The 12,815-nt window shown below is 40.3% G+C and overlaps 1 protein-coding gene across 1 annotated transcript in view; it reads left to right on the plus strand.

Moving 5' to 3' along the window:
- Positions 1 to 375: 375 nt before the first annotated feature.
- ADARB2 (adenosine deaminase RNA specific B2 (inactive)) overlaps positions 376 to 12,815 on the plus strand; it is a 324,958-nt gene continuing 312,518 nt past the window's right edge. The window contains exon 1 of the mRNA XM_013952567.2: positions 376 to 475. Coding sequence (XP_013808021.2) covers positions 376 to 475 — 100 coding nt within the window. The remainder of the gene's footprint in view (positions 476 to 12,815) is intronic.

Consider the following 12,815-nt stretch of genomic DNA (forward strand, 5'->3'; position numbering starts at 1 on the left):
GGAGCCTCGGCGGCGGCGAGTCCGCCCCCCGCACCCCCCGCAGGGCCCGCTTCAAAGTGCCCGGCGCCGAGCAAGTCGCGGAGGGGCGAGGAGCGGCACCGCGCCCGGCGCCCGCGCCCCCGCCGCTCCCCGGCGGGCCCGGCTCGGCTCGGCTCGGCCCGGCCCGGCTCGGCTCGGCCCGGCTCGGCCCGGCTCAGCCCGGCTCGGCTCGGCTCGGCTCGGCTCGGCCCGGCTCGGCGCGGCCGGTGGCAGGCGGTGCGCTGGGCAGGACCGCGCCGCCGAGCCCGACCCACCGCGCTATAAAAGCAGCCGCGGGAAGCGGCGGGAGCGCACGGAGGGAGAGCGCGGCGCGGCGGCAGGCGACCGGCTGCGGCCATGACCTCCGTGCTGGGGACCGGCAGAGCGGCCGGAGGGCCCAGCGGCCAGCTGAAATGCAAGTCCAAAAGAAGGAGGAGGAGGAGATCAAAGAGGAAAGGTAAGAGAGCTTTCTTTTTCTTTCTTTTTTTCCCCCCTCTCTCTTTCTGCCCGTCTTTCCCACACGCGCGTTCTCACGCACAATCACTTCGTCTGCTCCTGTTTCTAGTGGGCATTTATTTAGCAGCCGGGCACTTGGCAGTGGCCTGTGGATGCTCCCTGCCCCGACGGCCGGGGCAGGGGCGGGGAGGGCGCGCATTACCCTGCCGGGAAGATTTGCCCGGCAAAGCGGGGCTGCTACCTGCTGCGAGCCGGCGAGTGCCGGGGAGAGCAAGGGCTGTCGTTTGGGGAAGGGAAATGCTCGCCCCCCTCCTTGCTTTGGGCCGAGGGGGTCCAAGTCCGCGGGGCCGGAGCCCTCGGGCGCTGCCCCGCAGTGTCGCCAGCTTCACATAAAACTGCAGCTAATTCCGATTTTTCTCCGTACCTTCCTGCGACCGCCGAGACGGGCGCAAGGCTGCGCGGTGTGTTTGACTCGCACATGTGGAGCGCAGAAACCGGTGCCCCGGCGCGAGCACAGGGCCGAGCCTCTTGGTGGCAGCGAGGCGAGCCGGCACCGGGCTGCGCCCCGAACTGCTGCCTGACAGGTTGCTGCTGGCGAGCTGCCCTTTTTTCTTTATTTTTATGAAGGTCCGCTGAGTTTTGCTATGCTGAAGTTATTATGTGCAAAGGTCTTGTCCCGCTTCTGAAAACAAACCTTTGTTAGAGAAATACTAAATGTCATAATCTAGATAAGTAAAGCTACAGGATGTCATTGCAGGCAGTGGATATGCCCTAGATAAAAGCTCTTCTCAACGCTGTCCTGTTTTCTCCTGTAGAGAGGATGACACACTATTGCCTGATTTTTGATGTTTTGCCTGAACAGCCAAAGTTAATAGACTGTGAACACTTTAAAGTAAAATGAATTGATATAAGAAGGAGAGTGCCAGAAGTGCCCAACTGCGATGCATTAGATTGCAAAGATGCTAATGAGAACTGTTCATATAAGCCATACATTTCATCTAATCTGTAATTGTCATCATTATGTGGTACTAACATAAGTTTTAGTCAGCTAGCTCATCAGCTGAAGCTGATGCTTTGGATATGCTATTTCTTCTGATTCTAGAAAATCTAATTTGGAGGTCCCATTAGCTAAGTGTCTTTTAATTACTGGTTATCTTACAGCCAATAAGCATGCCACTTGATAACTTTTTAGAAAGGTGTCTAAGCAGGTTTTGTATAGCAACTAGTGAAAAACTGGTCAAATGCTAAATGCTAGACTATATAATCTGATTCTCACTGTTTTAACTTTCATGTCTAACCTTTCCTCTTATTCATAGGCATAGTAACAAATAGTGACCTAAGCACAAGTAAAAACAGCAAATGTGTAGATATGTCAGTGGTGCCAATGTGTGTGTAACCTTGATTTGTTACTCCAAATCTTTAGCATGTGATAATACTTGGCGACAAAGGTTTTGTTGTATGCTGCATTACAGAATAAATTTTGAAATACTGAACAGAGGAAGAGCTCCCATACTCAGTGTATTTAAATCTGCTTGTATTTAAGTCATGCTCTACAGACTTCTTTCTGTTCTATTTGTTCTAGCAAAACTACTTGTTCAGGGAATTAAAAAACTTAGCCTAGTCCTAGCTACCCTGTGCTTGGCAAACAGAAATGAGTCAATAATTCATTCACCTATGTAATGGAGCGAAGGTGCTTGGTTATAGAGGTAAATTGTAAGTGTTAATCTTTTTTAAGAAACAGACGAAAGTAAGGATCTTTTACTAAGACTTGTTTTCTGCTGCTTCCTTTGCTGCTATGTGTTTTGCCAAAATAATGGGGAAGTTGAATGTCTTAAAGCTGAAAACTTGCTAAATAGTAACTTGGTAAATGACAGCTATTTGCAGAATCCCCAGCTGGAGGCTGATGGCATTCTACAAAGCGCTTGACTGACCAATATCAATAAGAGGCTGTGCACTTGAAGAGTTCATTTTTTATTCCTTCAAATGTGCTATTGTAACCACTTTCCAAATACTGTAATTATAGTATAATAGTTAGTTTGTATAATAATTATAGGGAGCAATATTTGTGTTCATACTTTTTAGAATTTCTTTTCTATATACTCACAGTATATAGTCATAAAAATGCACATACATGGATTTATACTGGCAAAAATGCCTGTAACTTAAGGCACACCCAGTGTTAAACCTGTTGGATTTAACTGTTATGCTAGTTTGTTTACTTATCATATATTTCTGTGTCTTTTTTGATCGTGACTAATACACAGGAAGTATTTAACAAATTGGCTATACTGAAGATTAGTCAAGAAAATGTTTATTAGCCTCGTAAATGACTACATCTTTATGAGAATTAATATGTGCTCCACGACTGTGCAGATTTATTCTATTTAATAATTGTGAAAAACCTTTTTAAAGGGTTACTCCAAAACCTTGCACATCTAGCTATTCTCCAGCACTTACTGTGTTGTTTATAGCAAAAATACTTTTAGCAGATGCTTTTAAGCATGTAAATACCCACATGTATGTATGCACACACACACACACGCACATGTATCTATGCACATGTGTATGGAAAGAAGTTCGCTGCAGTCTTAAATTGGAATTGAGTATTAATCAGAATAAGAAAATGAAATTATCTGTCACATCCGCAGTCTTTAAGGAGATGGATTCAACAAATTTTTATATAAAATAATATATTATATCAGACATGTTGCATACAAACCATGTTTAAAAACAGATTGAGACATTGCTTTCTAAAACATCTAGGAATGCCTTGTAGTAGAAGCAAATATTTTCTATATAGTAGCATTATTTTTCTCCTTCTGATTTACTTTCCAGGTATTTATTCATGTTTTTGTCCGGATCAGTGTGAATTATAAATTAACATGTTTGTGTATAGCCCTTTGCTCCGTTTCTCATATATCTGGGTCCTCTGTTTTAGGAGCTTCCTGGGGGCAGAAAGCAAGTTCAAGTGAGGAAAGCAAATAACATTCTCCGAATAGCTAAATTCACTGTGTATTTAGGCTAAAAACAATAAAAACCACGTGCTGCAAGAGGGAGAGAGGGAATTTCCATATATGCAAATCGAGCACTGAAGGTTGTAAGACAGTGAGTGCGATTCCAGCATACAGAGATGTTGCCCAGTAATTAATTTGCACGCACCTTATTTTTATGTTTATTAAACCCAGCAATCATTCAGTATAAAGATCCTACCTTCATGAGGTATCGTTAAATACCTTGCAATGAGTATTACATTGCATGTATATATTTGTATAGTGATAGCATTCAGTTTTATACTACTTGTAGAAAGTATGTTAAAAAGCTAAAATATTTGGATATTCACAGCTATTTCTTAAGTTTTTATAGATAGGAATATTTTCATTGTCATTAAGAAAACAAGCATTTTAACTCCCAGTGGGAAGTAAACATCCAAATTTCTCAAAGACCAAATGAAAAATAATTACGGGTGCTTGCCAGAATATCTGCATACTAATTTTGTGTAAAAGCATTAATAGATATTTTTTTTCTCTCTCTTTTTTTTTTTTTTTTTTGATCTGTGTGACCAGGTTGATCTGTGTAAAATGACCAGGAGTTAGAAAAACGAGCTTAATGAGTTAGAGAAATCCGTTTTAAATGTTTAGGGGTTTAACAGAAGGGGCTGGATTTGTGAGTTCTTGCTTTGTTTATTCCAAGGCTTCAGAATATGCCAGAGCACTGGCGGAATTCGGCGCAGTGGCCTCAACAGATTTTGTGCAGATAGGATGGTGTATAGACTTTAAACAGAAAGTTTGTTTTCAGAGATAAGTGGTAAAAGCAGACTAGACAAAAGCAGAGTTGCCGTTCACTGATAATGCTAAAAAGGTCGCACTTCAGCAGCCTTCGGCAACTTCTTAGAAATCAACATATAGAAACTAAATATGAAAGGGGTGGTTGGAAACATGTCACTTCTTAATTATTTGCCAGTGCATGACAACAAGTAAAGCACCTTATTTGTAATGCCATTTTTGCAGAGCTAGTGATTAAAGGTAATTATCGGAAACAGGAGAGAATCGGGTATCCCTGATGCTGCGGCAGAAAGCCGTGGCTGAGGTTGCTGCTGCTACAATGGGACGCGAAATAAAAGTTGACAGAATAAACTAAATAAGGACAGCAAAAGGGCGCAAGAGGCAAAATGATTGTGAAATGAAATTCCATGAAAAATTAATGAAATAGAAAGATTGTGCTGAGGACAGAGGGAGGAAACCAGCTTGGTTCTTCATCATCCTGCAATGCCAAGGTAATAAATGAGCATGTTTCATCTTGGCTAGGTTCAGGGACACAACTCCTTCTCCACAACAGGATTGTGCCGTGCTTCGAGATGTGTTCTGCTTATCTCATTCCCTGACAGCTCAAGAGGAAGGGACTGGATTTGGTGATAAAATTAAATTGATTAAATCTTTATCCATCATCTAATTTTGTGCCTTTCTTTTTTCTTTTCTTTTTTACTATTACCTCCAATTTCTAGTGATCCGTGTAATGACAGCAATTTGAGATAGCATCAAGGACATTAGCTACAATGACTGAACTTAAATTTAGAATAAAAATATGGGATTCATGAGTCCATATCTAAATAGCAGACAATTAGGTTATAGCAGAGTTGTGTCTTCCTAGCAACAGCATGTAAGCGTGAGGACAGTAAAATGGTGCGTTTTACTTTGAGAGAGAACAAAATATTTCAACTTTACCTCAAAGTATTACTTATGTAAGTAGAAGAAGTGCTAACATAAACCTGGACCATATCTTATATGAGCAATCACAAAAATAGCCATCTTTACCTTTTTGTACGTGGAAATTGAGTTGGATGTTTTGCTTTCTTCAGTGGTGATGCAGAGGCATGTAAACCAAGTTGCAAAGTATCACAGTGTTGGAAATTGCTGCATGTTGCTTAAAATTCTGTAGCTCCTCTTTGTGATTCGGGTAGGGAAATTCTTCTATAAGGTGGTTCTTTACAGCCTTGATTACAAATTCCAGTTTAAGTGATATTAATGGAGTTTTAAAAATACTTAGGGCAGCCCCTTCTGAAGTGATATGCTACAAATGGAAAACACTGCACTAAAAATTAAAGGTTGCATGAAATTGCCTTGTGAAATATCAAAGCTACTAAAGGTCTGTGCAAACTGTTTTCGTAGGTTCTTTTAATTCTCTTTAGATTAGCAAGTTGCATGAAGTGAAAGATTAGGGTATCTGATCTCCATTAATTGTGCTACTTGTGAATTAATGCTGTCCAATATTGTATAGGTTTTGTGAGTAGTAATGAACCTAAATTGATTCCCATGTTTACAGCTATCTCTACAGCCTTTCCGGCAGTTTACCGTTTTTTCCTTGTAAACTATTAGTTATCCAGACAAAACAGCTGATATGCATCAGTAGACAGATCATTCTAAAGGCATCTGTGATGAACCTGATATTTTTTGTGTAAAACAGCTTGGTTTGCCTGCAAATTACATAAGTTTCAATAGTAGAATAAAGTGCTTACATTTTTTTCTCCAGCTGACCTTTGTTCCCTAATTGTATGAATTTTAAACAAGGCAGCCAACCTAGGGGAGTTTTAACAGCATATTGTGAGATGTAATGTATTAAAAAGACAACTTTGTTACCTGGTGGAAGCAGCTGGTCAACCCGTACTAATAGGCAACCCTCCCTGAGTCATAAAATAACTAAATTTAATGCTTTAATAGAAAGCATTAAATGGGTGGTGTTACTGCTGCTGTTCAGTCTGTCCAGCATTTCTGACTTACTCTGCGTTTAACATACAAGGATGTATTTCTGAGCCCTGAGGTACAGCATCCACCCAGGACTAAGGACTGGTCTTCACTGTGGATGGTTTAATGAAAACCACTGCTAACTAAGGCGTGATAACAAGGGAGGCACAGAGCAGGGCAGAGCGCGTGAAGAGCAGGGTGGATAGCATTAAAGATATTATGGTATCATTAATGAACGAAAAGTCTATCTTCACTGAGTATATGCTGTTTCATTCTGGCTGTTCTGTCTCAAAAATGTACACTGGAAACGGAGGATTCACAGGCATGTGACAAAAGGGATTCAAGATGTGTAAAATTTCAGTAGAAGGAAATTGAAAAGATTTATTTTGTTTAATCTGGAGACAAATGTAAGAGGGAACAATAGTAATGAATGAAAGATTGTAAAGAAGGTGAACAGGCTACTCTGATTTATTCGTTACTTATTTACAAAGAGGCCTTTAAGGAAGCTGAATTTCAGCACATTTAAAACCAGTAAAAGGACTTTTTCTTTTGAGACAGTACATAGCTACCCGGTGGTATTCATTGCTTCGAGATAGGGTAAAAAAAGACATATCCATGTGTAGGGAGGTGAGGCAGTTGTTAGCTCAGCTGAGACCGAAGCCAAAAAGTTTGCTGATCACTTCAGTGGATGTAGGTTTTGGCATTAGGTAGGATATGTTACGGATTTTTTTATATATGAATCCTCTATTTCAGGAAATTATCTGGTTCCTTACTTACTTGGATTAAGAGGCAGGGTGATTTATGGGGGGTTTATTCCCTCATGTTCGCTATGAGGCTTTTGGCACTGTCTTCTGTCTTTATGACTATAGCTAGTAAACGCAGTAGTTCAGGAGGTGATTTTCTGGGCTGATTCACAGTGGTGGCGATCCATATCCACTTGTGCGGCACTCAGAAATGCAAGCATGAAGGAAACAGTCATATTTCCTTTGAATATGCCAGACCGCTTTTTAAGTTCTCCTTCTGTCTGTTCCCACTAATCCCCCCACATGCTGTATGTAAAGGAGTACTGAAATTGAGACTCAGTCCCCAGCTCTTACCTTCATGCTGTGGTGAGTGCAGAATGATAACAATAAAAATAACTAAAAAACTACCCCCCCCCCCTTTCTTATTCCCTTAGAAAAAGAAACAAAACCATGGGATAGCATGTGGTCAAAATGAGCTGTATAAACATGCGATGATTAGTTAAGCAGAAGAAGACCAGTTACTGACGTGACCACTACCATACCGTCATAAAATGAATGTTGCATAGCAGGAGATGACTCTTGCAAACCTTAGTCCTTATCTGCGGCCGTGTTGCTGCCCGGCTCGAGGTTTGGTCCTGCGGCGGTGTTAGCTGTTGCACCCGGTTTTGGAATCGTGCCCCTTGCGAACGCCGTCTCTGGAAGCTGCAGTTCGGGGCGCTGGTGTTTTAATGCCGCTCAGGAACGAGCAGCGAGCGGGTCTCAGTAAAATGCTTCACGATAAAGTGTGATTTTTTTTTTTTTACCATTTTTACATCATCTTCGTTCCTTATAAGAGAAATGGTGCTGAAAATTATTAGCAGAGTCACCTTCCTCTGACTGCTAATGAAACATCAGTGTGAAGAGTCAAAGCTACTGGAAGGTGTGGGAAGAAGGAGGAATTTGACAGACGTTTTTCTCCATCTCCATAGAAAGAGATTTACACACAACTAATTTTATGTAATTGCCTGCTTCTTACCACTTCACAGAAACTGTGAAATGGCTGTTTGTTCCTTAAATAGTGGGGTTTAACAAATGTAAAATGATGGCTATCAAGCCAAGTCTAATAACATATTACCTTTGTATCAGGCCTGCTCCTGCTGCCCCTACTCACACTGAAATTGAAATTGAAACTTCAAATTGAAACTTCTCGGCATGAGTCAGGGTGGCAGAATTGTGCTGCTGTATACGTGTGTGTGTGTGTGTTTGTGTGTGTATGGGTGTCCCTATATATATACATAATGTATGAAATACAATTTTTTCATTGCTTTAGTTGTATAGCCATGTTAAATCAATGCGTGTATAATTAAATTAAAACTCCAGGTTATATATATATTAGACAGCCCCATTGAGTCCAACAAAAATTATTTACAGGTGGGATTATTTTTTATATTATGTCAAAGAATTTTGTTTAGAGATGTAAAAATAAAATGTATCTGCATCCGTATACATCCACTCATAAATATATGCTGTATGGTTTTGTAATTTAAAATGTTTGCTATATATAAGCATATTCGTAAGATTCGTTTATGATCAACCTCTGTATAATAACAAAGGTCTTGCAGACAAATCACAAAGGCAGTTACACAAAGATCGGAAGATTTTTTAAACTGAGAAATAAATAAATGAAAAACTCCTTATAATCCAGAATTTTCGGGATGTTTCTGTGTTCTGTTTTTGTACGTATGCTTTCCACGATAAATAAGTAATTCAGAATGTTGCAGACAGGAGCTTATACAGGAGCCTGTAATATTCATGTCAGGAAACCCCAAACCTTCACTAGAAAGGCGGATTTGGTTTTAAGTTTTTTTGTGTGCTGATCTTTCTCCAGCTGAATCTTATGGAAGAATTCATTTAAAAGGGAACAGAAGCAGACACTAAGCTCATGTTTGTTTTGCATTCGTGCCATCAGACCTGCCACAAAACGTCAGGCGAAATGCCTATAGGTTCTTGAATAATATTTAACTAAAATTAACTTTCATTAGTTGATTTCCAGGTTGTAATTCCCCTCCTTCATGCCAGCCATGAATCGGTATTTAAATGTTCATAGGAATGGTAATTTGGGGAGGCAAGGGGCAGAATCACAGTGGTCCGTACTGTTTCCATTGTTGAACAATGTAGACAGTAATTAAATTGAAGTTCAGCTCTTGCTGCCTGGATTTAATAGTTTAAAAGAAACAGTACCAAAAAAAAAAAAAAGAATGTTCTCTAATATTGTTGACAGAAGGTCTCCTCCAGCTGCAACTGCTACAAGGATTATTGATTGATCTGTGTTTATCATTTATTTATGCTAACGTGTCTGATATGCATATATAAAATCCTTTTTTTTCCCTAAAATAAAGATTCTTAACTCACTTTCAAATCACATTTAGAATGAGCAGTTTTTACGGATGCATGACAGGAGTTTGGTTTACTTAGTACTGTGCCCACAAGGGCTCCTTTATATGCCTTCAGCTGAAATCCATGAGCACAACTCATTTGACTTTAAAAAAACAAAAGAAAGTTTCACTGTGCAAATCCTTTAGAATTCTTGCACAGGGAAGAAGAGGAAATATACAGTATTCAAGTCTTTCTAGGTTAGCTAGTACCCTGCCACTAATACTTTTAAAAACAATACCTTAGCTCTGCATTCATTTTCTTAAAAGAATCTCTGCATGTTGTGGCACAAGGTGTAATCTGGAAGGTAAAAGCAGGCGCTAAGACACTAGGAATACCGGCTCTCAGAAGATGGGTATTTCACGTCCAAAACAAATGTGGGGATTTTTAAAGATGTGCACATGGTTTTATTAGCCAGAAATGAAATAGCACTTGACAGTTTAAAAATCTGGTTTGTAATAGATGTAGTTTAACAGACCACAGCTTTGTAGATTAGTTAGCCCATGCACATTTTTAAGCAGGTGATATATTCTGCTTAAAGGGCACAAGACTTGAAACCATAGACAAGAGATGTTCCAGCAGGTTTTCCTGAAGGCTAGCAGTGAATCCCTTATTAAATTTACACTTGTATGATCTAAGGCACATTGGTCTATTTTTCCCTGCACTAAGATCATCCTTCTTTTCAGATAATTCCAGCTCATCTGAGCCAGAAAGGACTTTCACTGCCCACAGTTAATAAAAATGCATCAGCATAATTGTCCTGGGTACATGCACTTTCCTCATAGTATTTCTGCAGAAATTCTTATTAACTCTTGCAAAAGAGAGACCAGGCACCCCCAACTTACAGAGTGGTAAAACAAGTCAGAACAGTTAATAAATCTGTCTGCAGAATTAATTATCAAAGGATAGGATGCAGGAGCCCGCAGCTCTCAGGCCCCACTATTAAATGAACCACTGTTTCTGGTTCATAACTGTTGTTTCTGCAGCTACATCACATCTGTAGCTGCATGACCTCTCTGGTACTTTTGCCATACTCGCATGGCAAAATACATCTCTGACCTGGCGACGTTCGCAGCGCCGGAGCGGAGCGCAGCCACTGCCAGCAGCCGGGCTGGTGCAGCTCTTTGCAAAGCACCGCTGCCTCCCTGCTTGGCGGCCTTTGGATGGAAGAAGGCGACTTTTTTTTTTTCAATATGTAAACTAATTCATGGGATCAAATTCTTACTTGGTGTTAAATCACTTTTGCTCCTCAGTTTCAATGGGGCACTTTTGATTTCTCCCAGAACCACTTGCTCTGAGCACTCAGGAGGAGGTGTCTATGTATCCAAGCTACATTTTAAAGGGAACTCCTTCTTTGATATTAGCAGCACATCACTGACAAATCTGTATAATAACTGTATTTGTGCGACATACTTCCTTAAGATACTAGTAGAATTTGCTTATGGAATTGATTGAAAAAGTTATGGAATTTTTTTTAAATGAGATTGGTCCTTTTAAATGAATGTCTTAATTTCAGTGAGATTTAAATATTATCTAAATGTCACAGTTTTTATTTCCACTGAAAATAGTAATAACAGTCCCTACATTTGTACCTCACTATCAGTTCATCAATATTTTATGTGTGTGTGCTTCTTGGAAAACCAGGAGTTTATTCCACTTTAACTGAGGCTGCTGTAAATTGACTGTGCTTCTTAACCACAAGATAATTCTTTGACTAAAATCTGGCAGACAATTCTAAGATTAAAAAAAAAGAGAGAAAAGCCTAGTTTCTGAGTCAAGGACTGTAAATCTAAAAGTTAAAAATAATGTTTTTAAAAAAAATCTATTCCCTGATGTAAACTATGCATCATTACTTTAATTTTGCATCCAAAAAAACCAATCCCTCATCAAGAGTCACCAATATAAAATGGAAGTAAAAAGCAACCAACAAATTACGGATTATTTTGGGTCTTGTAAAGTGCTGTTATAAGGGGAGTAGGATTTAAGCACAACAGAAGCTGTCTCAATCTATTATACTAATGATTTAAAAGGTAAATGCAAAAGCTCCAAAGAAGCGCCTTTTATAACAGTATGTAGTATTAAACAAAGTGTATGTAGCCCTCGAGATATGTGTGTTTATCATATATTTGCACTTCTTAAATTTGACTCATTCTTTACCAAAACTCAGATCTCTTTCCTCCCCTTCCCTCATTGTCTGAGTTCCCTCGTGTGTATCCTCACCTGTCGGAGCAGCTCATATTCATACAAATAATAGAAACAAAAGTATGCGTGATGTTGGTGGCTGGATCAGAGCAATACATCATAAAAGACCTTTGGGCTAGCATATGGCCTTGATTCAGCAGCATCACTTGTGCAGTCCATTGCTACTCAGAAAAGCGATAAATGATCTAACAAGATCTGCATACAGATAGGCGGGTGCTTAAATATTTTGTGGAAGCAGGACTGGGTTATGAATTAGTATTCTTTTGCTAAACAATTCCTATTTGTAAAAGTTTCTGATGCACCTGCTTACCAACATATATTTCTTAGGGCTCCAGTCTCATGTTATCACATTTAACTGATCTTCCTAACGCTTACTTGATCCGAAGAAATATTTCTCTGATGGTGACAGGTACAGTTAGTTTCTGTGCTGTTTAGGTAGAAATGAGAGACAGCAAAAAGCAAAGGTAAGGGATTGAGACTCTCTTCTTCTAATAGCCACTATAGCAGGAGCAGTGTGTGCATCGTACGTGGGGCAATAGGATGAAAAGGATGGTTTGTTAATCTTGGCTTTGGTTCATTTTACTTTTGTTGGCTTGCCTCATGCCGTACCGCTGGAAACGCTGGCTTTGGGCACGTACCTGTCGGCAGGTGCAGTCCTGCACAGACCCCTTACAGACACCATGCTAAATTGCTGCCTGTCCTTTCCCTGCACTCCTGGAGGTATCGGTGAGTTGGTGCACTGTGGAAGAGATGATGCTGGTTCACTGGAATCCACATGGCAAAAAGAGACTTTTCAGTAAGCCTCAGCAGTCTGCAGCATAGTGTTTGCACGCGCATGAAGCACAGGTAGGCAGGCATCCCGAAGACACAGTTGGATGTGACACTGTCAGCACGTCTGCAACCAAAGACATGGCAGGAGGTTAACGGTAGTATGGCTCCCCGACCGAATTTAGGGAGCTGGTTTCTGTCAGTTCTTCATAGGAGACAGCTTGTCCCTGCTGAAGGTTGACAACATATTACATAAATTTCCCTGCAACAGCTTGTTTCAGAAACTTTCCCCAGTAATGTAGGTTAAGTTAGAATTTTGTTTTGACTGCTTTAATGCATATTCATTAGATAAAAGCCCTGACAATTACTGTGATAGTTTCACTAGCAGGTGGAGTATGTTTTAGGATTGGATGGCCATGGGATTTGTTGGAATAATCTCAGAGAAATTTGGGGGATTATTTTTATGATGGGGAGTTTG

The sequence above is a fragment of the Apteryx mantelli genome, chromosome 2, assembly GCF_036417845.1.
Source record: "Apteryx mantelli isolate bAptMan1 chromosome 2, bAptMan1.hap1, whole genome shotgun sequence".
Taxonomy (NCBI): domain Eukaryota; kingdom Metazoa; phylum Chordata; class Aves; order Apterygiformes; family Apterygidae; genus Apteryx; species Apteryx mantelli.